At 37.4% G+C, this 15,904-nt stretch overlaps 1 protein-coding gene across 2 annotated transcripts in view; it reads right to left on the reverse strand.

The window, feature by feature from the left end:
• Positions 1-7,250: 7,250 nt before the first annotated feature.
• Positions 7,251-15,904, reverse strand: part of fam168a (family with sequence similarity 168 member A) — a 33,221-nt gene continuing 24,567 nt past the window's right edge. For both annotated transcript variants that reach the window (XM_015389321.1, XM_015389322.1), the window contains 4 exons: positions 13,781-13,926; positions 13,151-13,337; positions 10,499-10,625; positions 7,251-10,395 (listed from right to left, as the gene is read on the reverse strand). In XM_015389321.1, coding sequence (XP_015244807.1) covers positions 10,513-10,625; positions 13,151-13,337; positions 13,781-13,926 — 446 coding nt within the window. In that variant the 3' untranslated portion in view covers positions 7,251-10,395; positions 10,499-10,512. The remainder of the gene's footprint in view (positions 10,396-10,498; positions 10,626-13,150; positions 13,338-13,780; positions 13,927-15,904) is intronic.

A 15,904-nucleotide genomic window follows, 5' to 3' on the forward strand; every position in this document is an offset into this window, starting at 1 on the left:
ATATAGGAGGCAGACATCTTTGCTCTACAGCAGGTCAGAGCTGACAAACTACTAACAAGTGAGCATAGAGCTCACCATTACGCTTGAATGTGACGGCGGCAAGTTAGGCCTATATAAAATCTAGATCGTATACAGACTAATAAAATATTATGTTTACAATAACCCATGTTCACCTATCATGACCTTAACCTATCATCACTTAAAAAAAAAGGTGATGTGGAGGTTACGGAAGCCTTTTTGTGCCATGACGGCCTCATTATTGTTGGAGAAGCAGTGAGGGGAGCTGTTCATGTCGCTGCAGCCTGACCCTTAAATTTAGCTAAAGATCCAACACTGTAGCTTAAAGCTGTCTTCAGCCCATCATAAAGTCGGGCTGACTTTGGGTCCTTTCACAGAATAGGTCTACACATAGGCTGCATAAAGGTGCCTGAAGAGTTATGTGAAATGAAATCTCACAATATTTGATTTTTCTTTCATACAGGATGTTCAACACAAATCTGTTAATCATCTTGAAGGGAATCCCTATTTTTTTTTTTTTTGTACATTTTCTCACCATGAGCCCGTTATTCTATTCTTCATGGTAATGTACCGCTAGCTTGATTCTCTGGTTACCTAGCAGCACTGTTACTACATCCTGTTTCCTGGATTTAATTTAATTTATGACCATTAGCATTGTTCAAACATCCTGAATGTGATTCTATATCAATCTTCTCTAGACTGATTATAACTCTATTAGTATTAATTAATGATCCAGAACTACTAGTTGAGATAATTAGATATACAGGATGGTAACAAACTGACTCAGAGTTTTAAGTAGTTATTAAGAAATGAATGCGTGTTAGCATTTATCAAACATTTTTATTACTCCCCTTGAGAAATAGCTTTTCATTTATGTACCTATCTCCATAAAGTTTGATTAATAAGGCTGTGTTATATCAGAGTACTGTTTGTTAAAGGACAGAATTAGAGTTTATCCAAGTTCATCGTCTGCATTTTGAGAGTAAGGAATTATTTTTTCCTTCTCTGCGCCGCTGATTGTATTAACTGAATATATGTTTGGTTCAATACTATCAGCAACATCCAGTTTTTTGCTATGATGTACAGTAATCTATCATTCATTCATTAAAGCTTTAAATTTCATAATTTCTGAAATGTGGGTGCAGATCCAGTGAAATCTCGTTGAAGGAGACATAGGCGTGACTGTTATGGACTTATTTTTGTTTAAGCAGTGAAAAAATAAAATGAAACCAAATATTTTATTGTTTGTAATGTCGGTATTTCTTCAGTTTATAACCAAACTCAGTCCCTCTGGATTCTTTTCGTGCTTTGGTCCACACTGCTGCAGCAACCAAGTCATAACTTCTCCTTTTTAATTATGGTTTGTCCTTCAGGACATAATCGCTCATCATTCCTTAAACTTGTCAGCAGTTCAATCTGAAGTCGCCTCTTCTAGATTTAATTTCTAAATCAGTAAGTGTGAAATTGATTTCAGACGAGCTTCGACTTTCCACAGCAGTGTGATTATGAAGACAGACGATTTCCGCTCTTTGTCCGTCACTCTTTAAATGTCATTGTATCGAGCTGCTGTAAAGCAGTTTATTGGTCTCTATTGACTCTCTAGATTAAATTACAGCAGCCTTTTTTTTTTTCTTTAACTGAGTTTATGTCTCTGTGTGTGTCTGTGTGTGTGGAGAGACTTTGGAGAAGCCAAAAGATTAGATGATTTACATGACCAAATCCCAAGAGGCTGCTTGCAGGGATGCATCGTTCATCAGGATGGGCTTGTTGGTGTGAGAGCTCAGAATACAAACGATGGGAATGTTTTGATGGTTTAAAATAAAATCAGTAATCTGTTTGGAGGAATTTTCTTCATCACAATTATAGACCGTACACCCTTTAGTTGGTCATTTTTAAAGCTGAACCAGTCACAAAGCTAATGATTCAAAAGAAGTATCAGTCTAGTTGCCACAAATACACAAATTCTCATCTTTCACATAAAGTGTTGTACGTTCATAAGACCTTTAAACACAAAGGCCTTTGCTACGTTTTGAAATTTCACTAGAAATTTAGAAAAATTACCCCTTATTTACAGACTGCAACCAGAAAACTTCTATAGATGTTGTAGGATCGTGGATGCCTGTCAACATCTATATAAAATATTAAAATTTTTATCATTTATGATTTCAAAAAGACCCAACAATTGTTTCCCAATAGGTTTAAGCTTTTCAATTCAATTTCTTTTTTTTTTTTTTCTTTCTTTTAATTAAATGAGAGGCTACTTCAGCCTGGGAGATAGTATATATCAACAAGGAGGGCTTGTTTATGCTCAATTCCTCCTTTGGGAAATGGAAAAGGTCTGTTAAAAGAGCTCTAACTCTAATAAGCGGACCAGATCTTGTGACATCTCCACACTTTTGTAGGCTATGCATCCTGAAATTAGCATTTTATGGTAAAACACCTGCAAGAATATTGTGCCCAGTGATGCATGTCCTGTTACACACACACATTAGCATAGAATCCAGGGTTTAGCAAACACAGAACAAACTTACAGCATATCATGTCCGAGATTTCAAACCTAAAATCCCAAGACATTAAATTTCAAGGATGGTTGTCTTACTTTTTATGGCCATTTTCAAAAACTTTAAAGGCCTTGAACCCCCAGATTCCAAAACGTTTAAGGATTAAAAAAAAAAAAAACTATGCCTCGATTCAAAATTGGAACAATTTTATAGATTGTCAGAAGCTCCCAATGGCAAATCGGTTGTGCTAAAAATTATCTGTAGATCAAACCACGTTGAATGATTAGTGTTGTGATGTCGTAATTGAGACGTGTATGGGCATAGACGCAAAGTTTTGACAGAAGTGTGTCTTTCTAATCCTTTAACACCACCATCTTCGTCATGTTAAGCCCAACCCATACCCCAAGCTGTTTCACTAAACCTCTAAAAGTTTTTTTTTTTTTTATAAATACTTAAATCAACTTGTCAGAAAACAGCAGAGGTTGCATAAAACTGAAGGTGAGCATCTTTTTCTTCCGCCTCAATCCTTTTGCATAAACTCATTCATTGAAAGAAATGTCCTTTGAAGAATCAACCAACTGCTTTCACACAATAAGCCTTGAAAAGGTTTCGTGTTTACCGCTTGAGCTAGACTTCTGGAATGAATGTATCTTGCTAGAAGAGGGCTTCCAACAACCTCTGGGTTTTGCAGACCACCTAATGGTGTTTTTTTATGTACAGCTCGTTCAAGAGTTGACTAAGTAAATTCTGTTTGCAGATAAGAATCAGCTGCAGCAGGATGTTTGTCTTTGTTGGCTGAACGTACAAGAGATGATCTAAAAGCCTGTGCTTTGAACTGGTTAAGACTTGAGCTTTTATATCATCCAAACTAGTTTTTACCTGCCTGCTATTTGTACAAAAATAACTTTGACTAGACAAGGAATCGTTAAAGAAAATACACAAAAGGGAATGGATAGACGTGCAAGGAAGGATTAACCCTTTATAGGGCACTCAGTAAAATACTTAAAAAAAAAAAAAATCTAAACTTCAAGCCAATAGTGTTATTGGAATCCAGGACAAGACCTTATTACCTTTGTAACATAAAAAATATGGATATTTTGATGGCAAAAAATGAATGTCTGCAATAACAAAAAGACGCCAACTTGCCCGAACATATAAGAAAAATAACAAAAGTATATGAGAAATTAATGAAAAACACTCAAACTGAAAGAAACGTTTATTTTTTTTTTTGGTACAAAATAACCTTAGAGGCATTAATGCCGATACTGGCACTTAAATTTTTTAGTTTATAAACCTAAATACAATTGTTAACTAGGATTATTAACTTTTAACTTTACTTTTTAATTTTTCAATTAGCTTTTTACCTTTTTCCTTGACTTAACTTTTTTTTCCAACTTAATTTACATTAGGTAATATATATTTCATGGGCTCATCTAATTGGTCAAATGCAAAAATAAGATGTACAGCCTTGTAAGAGGATCTTTGCTGAAGGGCTGGATATCATGGATCTTGTGCTTCTAGACCTCACTGAGGGACGGGGGGTGTATACAAGTGATGAAAAATGTTGACTTTCCCTATAAAGGGTTTAGGATATACAGAAGAGGTGAAAAGGGAATAAGATGAGAAAATAAAATGCTGGTTTCAGGACAGACAGGAGAGGGGTGGAGGGAAGCGCTAGGACACAATAAGGGTAGGAACATGTGCAAAAAAAAAAAATATGGAGGGAAAAGCTGACATTCAGACAACAGGTGAAGAAATACAATTTGGAAGCATATTTTCCTCTCTGTTTTTAATGTACTTCTTCAGGCCTAAAAAACAAAAAAGTGAAGGAAAAAAAAATCAGAATTCTCCAGTTCTTGGCTTTTCACTCTAAACAGGTGCTGGAATAATAACATGCCTCGTAAACATTGTGTTTTAACATGAACATTGGATTAGTGTTTGAAGTCATGTTGGAATGGCATCCAACCAGTGGTTGGAATTGCTTAACATCGGATGTCTGCGGACGGCCTCAGGCAGAAGTGAAAGTCGTCCCTTCCAGTCGGTTTCCTTTACCCCAAGTTGAACAACAAATCTTTGTTCCTCTATGTCATGACTTTAGAACATGTGCAACAGAGGAATACTTCACCTCTGAATTTTCAGGATACGTTTGAATGTTGCAGAGTGGGCGAGTATGAAATATGACAGAAAAAAAATAAAGGTTCAAAAAGCAGTGTTCCTTTTATAGGAAAATTTTAATAGTTATTCAATGTTCTACATTTTACAGTAAATATACAATTAATACAATTACAAACTTGGCTTAGTTATAGTACTAAGATCACTAACTGATCTTAAAAAAAAAAAAAAAAAACCCTCAAACAACAACAAAAATACATTTAATAAAAAAAATTAAAAATAATAAAACAAAACAATTTACACTTCATATCACAAGCCTGACGCTGGTCCTTCACTCCGGACCAAATAGCTAACATACAATTCACTTCTCTCAACGCTGAACAGACGTTGGGCTTCAGTTTCAAACACAAACCTTACGGTAACAGAGATACCATTAGCATGTGCAAACTGGGTACCAAACTAAAAACTTCCAAAGATGGGGTTGTTCCTATTACTCGATCCGAGCGCGATACAAGTACACGTTTGTGTTTTTTTTTTCTTTTTTTTTTTCCTTTTGGAAGACAAGGAATTTTCCACTTTTTGCATCACATTTAGTGTCAAATCAAAACCAAGAGAGACCTCTGACAAGTTAAAAACAAAAATAAAAATCTGCAGCAAGAACATCAAAGACAATTAAAAGCCTACTATTCAGTTCAATAGTAGTGTTGTAATCTTCACCCATGAAAAACTAAGACCCAGAAACTGCAAGGCAGCAGGAAAAAAAAAAAGAAACAAAGCAAAGTTTAGAAGTAGGAGGAGGTAATAAATCTTTCTGGTCATATTTTCACTCTGAAAAAACAATTAACCTATTGGAAATGTAAGAACGGACCAAATGAAGGGGAGAAATGTTTAAAGATTAATGTTTAAGACTACTTTGCACACGTCCCTCCCAGAACACACCAACATGTTATCCCTTTCATTTAAGTGCAAATTGGAAAAAAAAGGTGAAAAAAAAGGAATGAAGTGAATTATATAGGCAGGCCCATTTTGGCCTTCCCTGACAAACAGGAATAATTTAAGAAATGTAGTCCTGTTTCTCAGCTCCACCTCTGTGGATCTGCCCTATAGTGTTGGCACCATGCATGTCCTGGTATTCGATGATCTCGTCAGAAACCAGCAATGAAAAAAAAGAACCCTAAAAGCAGGTATTGCATTTTCCAATTAAAACAAACTTTTTTAGTAGCCAACTTAATTCTTTTAATTTTTGCAATAAAATCACTGACAAAAATAAAAAATAAATCGATTAATTTAATTAAAAATAATTCTAGACTAGTTCAGTGACCATGTTCTGTCTTAAAGACATTTTTTGATAAGATTTGATCCAGAAAAAACGCCACCGTCTTTGCTAGATAGATTTGTAAAAACATATTTAGTCTCACTGCAGATTGTTCCAAATATTTGTTTTACCTTTGCAGTTTAGTTGTATAAACATGTAAAGTTTAAAATTCTTGCCTTTCAGTTTTAGCACCGCCATATAAAAAAAAATGACGAAAAATGTAATCATTTATAAGAATGTATAAGAAAATAAAACTATTTTCAATTACTAGCCTCTGGTGAGAAAAATGAAAATACCACAGCATGCACAGACCAGGTTGGTCCACAGCTCAGAAAACTCTTAGTGCAACAAATAAGAGACTTCATCTTCAGTCCCGTTTTGTTACCGTAGAAAAGAAGTTCTGGAAATGTCCCTAAAAGACCATTTGGATCATATAATGCCAGTGCTCAAGATACAATACCCTATTCTATGCATGATGGCTCAAAGCCTTCAACCATAAAGATGCCATTTGTTGACTTTGTCACTAGTGACATCTAGTGTTAAAAAGGGTCAGTTGATTATTAAGAATGATCAATAAGACTGCAGTTCAGGTGAGGGTGGGAAGTGTAGCAAAGGTCAAACTGACATTAATCTGCAAGAGAAATACGCTCAATCAAGTGGAAAATAAAACACTAAAGGGACAGATATTTGCATCCCCAAGGAAGTGGAAATTAAATGTCTAAAGGAGGGATGCAAAATAGCCCGGAGTAACACAGAGGATACAGAAAGAGTAGAAAGTCAGACAGGTAATAAGAGTCAACAACGCAAGAAGAAAGAAAAAGGACAGCAATAGGAAAACACAGATTCCACGGGAAGCAAGACGTAACACAGAATCAGCTCACCAATTATAAGAAAGAAGGAACTGTTAAGGACTAAATGAAAATTGGTGAAATATGGCACAGGGAAACAAAAAAAAAAAAAAGTGTGGAAGCTGAGGGTTTTTAAAGACATCATTCAAAACCTCATTTCTGCCCCCATCAGCACTACGCCCCTCAGCATGTCTGAATTCAGGCAGCAGTTTTTTTTAAAACCTGAGAAGCTGGAGCCAAACTCTACAACTTACAGACAGCGTGTTAACTTCTACCCTCAGAGTGAAAGCCATGTTTAGGACAGAGATGCAGAAGTAGAAAAAAATAAACCCAAAAGAAACATTAAATAAAATAAACAAAGCACAAACAGTAGCTGCCACATTAATGCAACCATGCTTAGCTAGAAATACATTACTGTACCACTTGCTCTTTAAATATACTGCATGTTTTTTTTTTAAACCTAAAAATCCAATGCTATTGTAAGACACCTCAATATTATGCATACCCATTATGCTCAACTGACCAATTGGAGAGAAGGAGAGAGAGAGAAAAAAAAAAAAGAAAAGCAAACGAGGATTTAATTCGGAAATACTGACAATAGTAGTGGTTGGTTAAACAATCTTAATGTAGAGTAACATCACTGCTGTCGCAAGAAAATCACGTTTTTTTTCCCCCTTCCTATTTAGTCTTATTTTAAATCTACAGAATCTAATGATGGTTAAAACTCTTCATTATTATCCACCAGATATTCAGCAAAAAGCGCATTTTCCTCCGACAGCGGCATTATGTAATATCTTCTTAAGAATTAACCTACTAGTGTACAAATATCTTGACTAATAATAATTCAAACACTCCACCTTATTGTTTTAATTATGATATAAATTGCTTCTTCCTCCATTTTGCACTACAAAGCCTAAGTACCTGTTACTTAAAATGTAATTATGATATAGTCAAGTTTTTTTTTTTCCTTTATCTTAAACGTTGTGCAATAATTCCTCACAAGGTTATTTAATACCCCAAAACGTCTGATATGTTCTTAACTTCTTTGCAGTATTAATTATTGAACGTCGCGATTTCCTATATGGATATTATTACGATAAGCGATATTTGAAAAACAAGTTGAACATTTTCAATAAAATAGTTACTGTACGCCACCAGCTGAAGTTTCTCTCTTATTTTATTGCAATAATCAAACCTCACCATCCGCATTACCAGCTGTATATGCTTCTTGTAATAATCTGTACTGTACAGGTCTTTAAGTTAAAAGATGCGATTAGGCATGGGCCGGTACAAGATCCAGAGTGAACCTTGAGTGAATTTGCACAGAAACTTATATGGAAAACATTATATAACCGCTCGTATTTAAATACAAAAAAGCAACAGTTATTCCTACAGCTGCTAAGAGATTAATTAACATTTATAACCATGTTATAAACTTTGACCATTGTATTGATACTGTAACTTGCTCCCAAATATAGAATTGGATTTTTTTTATATTTTAGAAATTTAAGATATTACGGCAGAGAATGTTCCAAATAGGGCTGCACATCTTGAATTGCAATAATCGGCGCAGTTCTAATGCTGATAATATCCTAAATTTAAAAAGAAAACGGATGCAATAATTGGTTTGCTGATATATCTTTTCCTTGATTCCTTTTCATCAAGAAAAGAAGATTTTAGTCAGCTGCAATTGATAACTTCCTAAATTGTGTAGCACTGTTTAAAAAATATTCCTGAGTGGCAAAAATTGTCTTTTGTAATCAAGACAGCCAGTGAAATGTAGCAGGCTTTCCATCCCCAGCAACAGGTGGGGAGGGGGCTCCATGCAATAAAGTTATCTAATCACTGGGGTACTTATATCTAAATAAGAGAACTTTAACCCACAGGAGTGATACAATTAGAAATGATTTATTTTTAACTTTAGCTGCTTATATCTGAATTGAGGGAACCGGCCTATGCCCAGAAGCAACTTCATCTTTTTATTCCACTTTTTTTGCTAGTATTTAATCCTGAACAAATGCCACACGCCTCATCTAAACATTAAACCCCACAATCCTTTTTTTTAACCCTCTTCACTAATCTCCTCCAGGCGAGGACAAACAAAGAGGTTTGGAAGTGAAAGCATTGCAGCCCTCTTCTATTCTACCTCCACAAAAAACATTAAAGTTAGTCTGTGGCATTCCTGTCGGAACCAAAAGGTTTCCTATCATTCAGCAGCAGTGGATCAGACCGAGGTCTATCCGTCAGTGGGTTTTACTTTATTGGCCCTTCATTAAATTCGCCTCATCGTGTTGTGTGGGTTTATTAGTCCTCGCCTGGGAAGTGGTAGGAGGAGATCACACAACCACAGCCAGAAAAGCAATCTAGTCTACATAAATAACCATGTGTCCTTCTCTTTAACCGAGAAGCGACAAAATCCTGAGGTATAAATGTTTTATACCTTGAAAGAAAAATATCCTTGCCTGTGACTGTGTTATATCCTCCTACTGCCATTTCCTAGTTTCTATAAAATCCTTTCCAAATCCCTTCTCTGATGTCTTGCAGATCACTGTGTGGTTCTCTTTTTGTTTCTTTAACCTGGAGTTACTGTACAGTAAGTGCCACTAAGAGTCTGTATCTGTTAATGTGTACCCTCCCCCCCAAAAAAATATTACTTTAAATGCACCAACCCTCCCACATTAAAGTCACTTATGTGACCCAAACTAGCTAGGTTAAGGTTCAAATGTTGTCCAGACATACCTGCCTGCATAGCGTGTAGCATGCAGTCGGCGAATCGTTTCGTTAGCGTGTACTAGGTACAATGTAATGCTGACACGACGGGTCGTGGTCTGTAAGTGCTCACAGCACCGACTAAGGTAACAGACGGGATGACGGACATACAGCTACTACCATTTGGAAGACGAGCGAGATCGGACTGAACACCCCCCCTCCCCCAAAAAAATAAAATGGGATGAAGATGTAGGTTGGAAATAATAAAAAAAAAGTAAAGCAATTGAGGTGTGTAGATTAAAGGATGTAAAAACACAAGTATTACCCCTTTAAAAGAAAAAAAAAAAGAAATATAATCTGATGATTTTTAAAACCCTGTGCTGATATCTAGTCGTTAGAAAATTTGGCAGCATTAGTCAATAGTCGCTGATAATGGTGATGATGATGCCCAATGTTTTCCGGCGGACCGAGCGGCTGCTGGCGGGAACCACACACGCACCAGCACAACACAGAAACAGGAGCGACCCAAGCAACCGACCGACACCTGTGATTGGGCGAGAGAGTCCTTTCTGGAGTTCCAATGGCAGACGCGGCAAAAAAAAGCTTAAAAAAAAACAACAACTGAGGAATTCAAATGAAACCATCAAGAGAAAGTACAAAAAATAAAAAGAGGGTAATGACTGGTTGGCAAACAAACGGAAGTGAAAAGAAAAGTAATGAAAAAAATTAAAAGCAGCCTTTGTAAAAACATTAGAGAATGTCGCATAATAATAATAGTAAAGTGGCGGTTGCACTTTAGTTTTGTTCTTGCAGACAGGTGCCGAGTTCTCATGGTTACCGCTGGGAGCTCGTGTAATATTTGAGCTGTTGCATACGATGGTGGACTCCAGATCTGCTGGGGAGAGCAGAGAACACGAGGACAGGCTGTTAGTGAGTTAAAAGGGAGAAGCAGAACAGAAACAGAAGGTGGAAGCATCTTCTCGGTGGATACTCACATGATGGGTGGGTTCTACCAGTGAGGCGGTACGTAGCTGTAACCGGGCGTCCCTTGGGGCCTGTAGGTTGGCACAGTAACTGGGTGTGCTCCTATTGGTGCATGCTGGGGCGTTGTCAGCAGGGTCCCTAAATAGATTTAACACCACCATTAATACTAAAGCATTTCTTCTGCTATACCTTCTATAAGCCTCATAGAAAAACTGAAACCAAGTTGACTTCTACTTTTAACCACAGACTTTCTTAGAATTGATGCGAATGATCAAAATGAAAAGCTACATACAGAGCTGAGCAAAAGTATTCGACTCCTTTGAACTTTTCAACCTTTTGCCACATTTCTGGCTTTAAAAATAAGGATATAAAGTTGTTATATTTTGTGAAAAAACAACAAGTGGGAGATAATCATGAAGTGGAACAAAATTTATTGAATATCTTTAGCTTTTTTTTTTTAAGAAATAAAAAAAGTGACGAGTGGGGCGTGCAAAATGAATCAGCATTTTAATTCAGCAAACTCGCTCCAGAAGTTCAGCGAGGATCTCTTAATGATCCAATGTTGACCTTGACCTGAATGATGATGAAAAAAAAACTGATAGGGACATACCGCAAGCGACTTGTAGCTATAATTGCAGAAAAAGGAGGCACTTAAAAGGATAAACTAAAGGGGGGTGAATAATTGTCTACACCGATTTTTAAAAACTTTTTATTGGTTAAAGCGTTTAAAAATAGCCCCAAAATATCATTCCACTTCATGATTGTGTGCCACTTGTTGTTGATTCTTCATAAAAAGTTTACATTTTAATTCTGTGTGAAGCCTGAAATACGGCAAAAGGTCAACAAGTTCAAGGGGGCAGAATACTTTTGCAAGGCACTGTATATTTGGGAGCATCGCAATGCAAGCATAGGTTTCAATGAAAATATTTTTTATTTTTTTTTCGGGGGGACCTGATCAAAGCTGCTGGGAAGATGGATGGAGCTATACCTGAAAACCGGCAGTACGTTCAAAAAGCCTTGAGACTCACCAACCTAAATAACACCGACTAAACCCTGCAGTTTAGTCGTACAGTGTGAGCTGTGAGCTCACAGCTTACGATTTATATTCGGCCCGATGCTGTCATGCAATCTACCTGCTCACACTTTACAACTAAAAAGCATGTCGGACTCAGCTCCGCAGTGAGATGGAGCTGCTCTGACTCGTCTATCCAGAAGCCAACCAAATAGAAGGGGAATATAAGGCTCACTATAGTGAAACGCGTTGCCTTGGCAATTTGTGTAATTTTGTGCTGTAAGTCCTAAAAAGAAAAGGAGACAACGTATTTGGAAAAAAGACATGGCTGGGCAAACGCGGCTACTACGGTCTGTCAAGTTTACAGACAGAACTGCATTTCACTCATTGCATCAGTGCCATGCTGCTGTGTTTACAGAAGAATCCTTCTTTGCACATGCGCACTGATCGATTTGCCCACGATGGTCAGGACGGTCAGGCCCACGACATGTTTGATTTTCTCCCGACCTCACAATTCCTGATTGGGAGGTGGTCATGAGAGGCTGAACGCCCCTCGTAACCCCCTGTACACTACACGACTCACGATCAGGCTGAAAGTCTGTCCGATCGAAAGAATCTTGCACGCCTGGAAAATCGCCCCGAAAATCGCACACTGTACGCCCGGCTTAAATCTGACCATTTAACCTGCCTCAGCAACAAGCAACCTACTCCAATCTCAAGGTGTTAAAAGCAGGTGGAGACAAAGGCTCATAAAATCTGATTAATCTATTACTGAAATAGTCATCAATGAACTTAGTAATTCATTAATCATTTAGTGGAGACTCTGAAACATGCCTTTAGCTGACAGAGCAAACTTAGAGCAGTGATTTTACCAAAATTGTAAAAAACTTTGTCATGCTCTAGATGCTCCAGAACTGTTCAAGTGGAATAGTTTTAGTTTAACTGGGTTTAAATTGTGTAAAAAAAAAAAATAATAATTCTTTAAGAAACGAATAATCTCTCAATAATATTTGAGAGATTTTCTATTAGCAAAAAGATTGTTAGTTACAGTCCTAGTGGAGAAACAACCCAGAAACCTACTAAATAGAACAGCATCAGAGCAGCTGAATATAAATAAATAGCAAACTTGAAATTATTTTGAGGGAATTTTAAAAAAAAAAAAAGGAAAAGGAGTTTTTCTTTTTTATAAAAGAATATAATCTACTATGTGTTCTTTGATGGTGAAGATTCTCAGTCATCCAGGTCATAGTCATTCCAAAAAAGTAAAAAAAAAAAAATATCTGCTGGACTTTGTTTCCAAGTTTGTAGATGTTTCCCTTCCCATCCAGGAAGCTTTTTCAATTAAAAATGTCAGAAATAGCATCTAGTTCGAGGCTTTATAGAATGGACCAAAAACCTAAAAAACATGCTAAATGAACCGGACGAACGGGTCCTTCCCTTTGGAATGGGGGTCGTTTGGGTTCTTCGTCAGCCTGCAATACCCAATACCTGTCTATGTCTCTGAAATGGGGGCCGTTGGAGGGAATTGTGTTTGTGGGCATTCGTGTTATGCTTTACTTTAAGTTTTGACTTTAATTTTTTTTTAATTGTTGCAGCAGCGTCTCATGTCTTGAACATCACATTTTCATGTGAAATGAGTTTTTTGTCCTACCTGCGCTCATGGCCATGGTTGTCCCAGCTACCATTCCCATGGTAGGCATGCCGTTGTTGCGAGGGGCAGGGACAGGGACCGGGGCGGGGTAAAGGGCTGTGGAGGGGATGCTGTTGGGCTGCACCACGGTAGTGTGATGGATCACATGAGGTTGAGCTGCATACACTGGTTGGGTGTAATACGCTCCCTGTCCGGGGGAAACAGACCAAGAAAAGGCTTAGATTTAGGACAGAATGTAAGGTTCATAAGAGAACAGAAGTATTTTACTAAAAGTTTTTAAAAGTGTTTACTTGAGACATGAAGCTGTGGCGGTTAATAGGTCAATAAACTAACCAACTAAAAAATCTATTTAAACGTTAACAGTTTTCAGTAAGTGACCCCTGTAAATTTCATCCTGCATGAGAAAAATAAAAAAGATAGAAATGGTTTATTAAATCCAGTCTTGTTGTAAAACATCTGATATGATTACGCATTTCTGTCTTTAAGATAAAAGAGTCTTATATTCAAACCATGGCACAGACATGCACGCCATTTTGTTTGACAAAAATTGTTTTTTTTAGTACATTGAGAAATAAAGTCCTCAAAAAACGTGCAACTTTTCACTATCATGTCCTCTGTGAGAGCCCTTACCTGTGCGTAAAGGTTCTGCTGAGGGTAGGCACTGCGGATAGGGTACATGGCTGTGGGGTACGGGGTGGGAGTGGGGGTGTAGGGGGGAGGTGCTCCATTGGACTGAGTGGGGGGCACTTTGTACGGGGTTCCCGCTGGGGTATATCCTGAAAATATCCAGAAGTAGACAAGATAAGAGAATGATGGCATTTCAAATTATCATTGTATTATACACAAATATATTATATATATATATATATATATATAATATATATATATATATATATATATATAGCATATTTTTCAAAACATGTTGTCTAGGAATGGATCTTGGAAGCAGAATAATTGCCTAGTTCTGCACGTATTTCACCCTTTTCAGCGAAGCCTGAAGCACTTCTCCAGAGAAAACAGCCACTAACTGCATCCTCAGCCCAAGCTGATAAGAGCAATAAAACCTAAAGCAGTAACTGCTGATAAGATGCAGAAACACTCTGAGGAAGCTAAAAAGGAAGTGCAGAGTCAGGTGATTACTATATCCAGCTTGTCACTGTGAGCCGACCTCTTCCTGAATATTAGCTATTGTTGCTCCTGTGACGCTGCTATCAATCAACCGAGCAACTATAAATTGAGAAACAAAAGCCTCAAAGCAGATTACAATCAAAAGCGCAAAGAAAATCCAAAAATAAATATAAACAGCAATTTCTTTCAGGGACTGTATAAGAAATAAATCACATTAAAGTCATAAAACCACTGCCCAAGGGGATATCAATTTTGCACCAGCCTGCACTTCTCCAGAAAGGTAGGAAATAACAGATTATTCTTTTGGATTTTACTCTTTATGCATTTCTTATAAAAACCACTAGATGGGGACTGGTTGTATTCATAAGGAGCTGAGCCTCATTTAGCAAAGCGAAGCCCATCTATCCTAAAAAATAAATCTCATTTAGCAGGCTTAAACTGGAGCTTTAATCAAAGCCTCCTTTTACTGAGCAGAGAAAAGAAGAAAGAAAGTGTGTAATCAGTAACTATGGCCTACATTTGGCGAATAATTCATACTGTAGAGAAACAGAGGGGGCATTAAATAGTTTTACAGTAAATCATCGCTTATAAATTACATCTCTATCTGAAAGCCTGACATTTCAGTGAAAGCGTTTGTCTCATTCGGCTTCATTCCCATGCAGTCTGCTCTCAGAGCGGGTGCAGTACCTCTGAGCAGCCACCTGGAGGAGCTTGAAGGTCAAACATGCTACTAGCTAGCTGCTGCATAGCTTATGAAAAGCCCTTCTCTCACACAAGGACAAGGGAACAAAGAGAAGCTGGAGCTGCTCTCTCTCTACCAGTGCTTGTATGTTGGAGCGTGTGTCTGCATGCCTGCTCTCACGGTCATTCATCGCTCCAGCGTGCATGCAGGGCTTTAAGGGACAATGGTGGTAGACTGTTACACAAAAGAAGGGCCGACAGAAAAAAACCCCCCAATAAAACAAACAAAAAAAAGCAGTCTGTTAATGGTCTTGAAGAATAAAAGCCCGAGGTGCGTTTCTCCACAGCTGGCTTATCTGGGACTATATTCATCTTAAAGGGACAAGAAAATGGACTATTTTAATCCCATCATAAATTAGGCCCAACAGAAAGGCGCCTGCAAGCATACATTAATACAGCAGCAGCAGATAATTTTTGTTGGACTTCTAAAAGATATAAACCAAACTAAGGGAGGGGAAGAGAGGAGGCAGCTTCAAGAGGAGCAGCAGAGGACTCTAAAAGCTGCTCCTTCCTTTGTTACAAATGAATCAAAGACAATAGGACAGCCCTGAATTCCCCTTGCTAAGGAAACAGTCTTTATTAAAAGACAAATTATCAGAAAGCATTAGCGCTGTGCTAGCACCATCTTAATTCAAAACAACCTCACAGTAAATCGATCAAAAGTCTTTTCTGATTAAGACTCTTTCCCCTCATACAATCGTGTCTGTTAATTTAAGGAAAAATCAAAATAATTCAATTAATATCCAATTCATTACTTGTGAGGATTATTCATCAAGTCTGGAAACAAACAGCACATAGTAATGCTGAGCATCACGTTTTAAAATCATGTTTTTTGTTTATTTTATAAGCATAAAAAAATCCAGTCCTAAGAGCTACTAGGGGTGT

The sequence above is a fragment of the Cyprinodon variegatus genome, unplaced genomic scaffold (assembly GCF_000732505.1).
Source record: "Cyprinodon variegatus isolate N-32 unplaced genomic scaffold, C_variegatus-1.0 Scaffold454, whole genome shotgun sequence".
Lineage (NCBI taxonomy): Eukaryota > Metazoa > Chordata > Actinopteri > Cyprinodontiformes > Cyprinodontidae > Cyprinodon > Cyprinodon variegatus.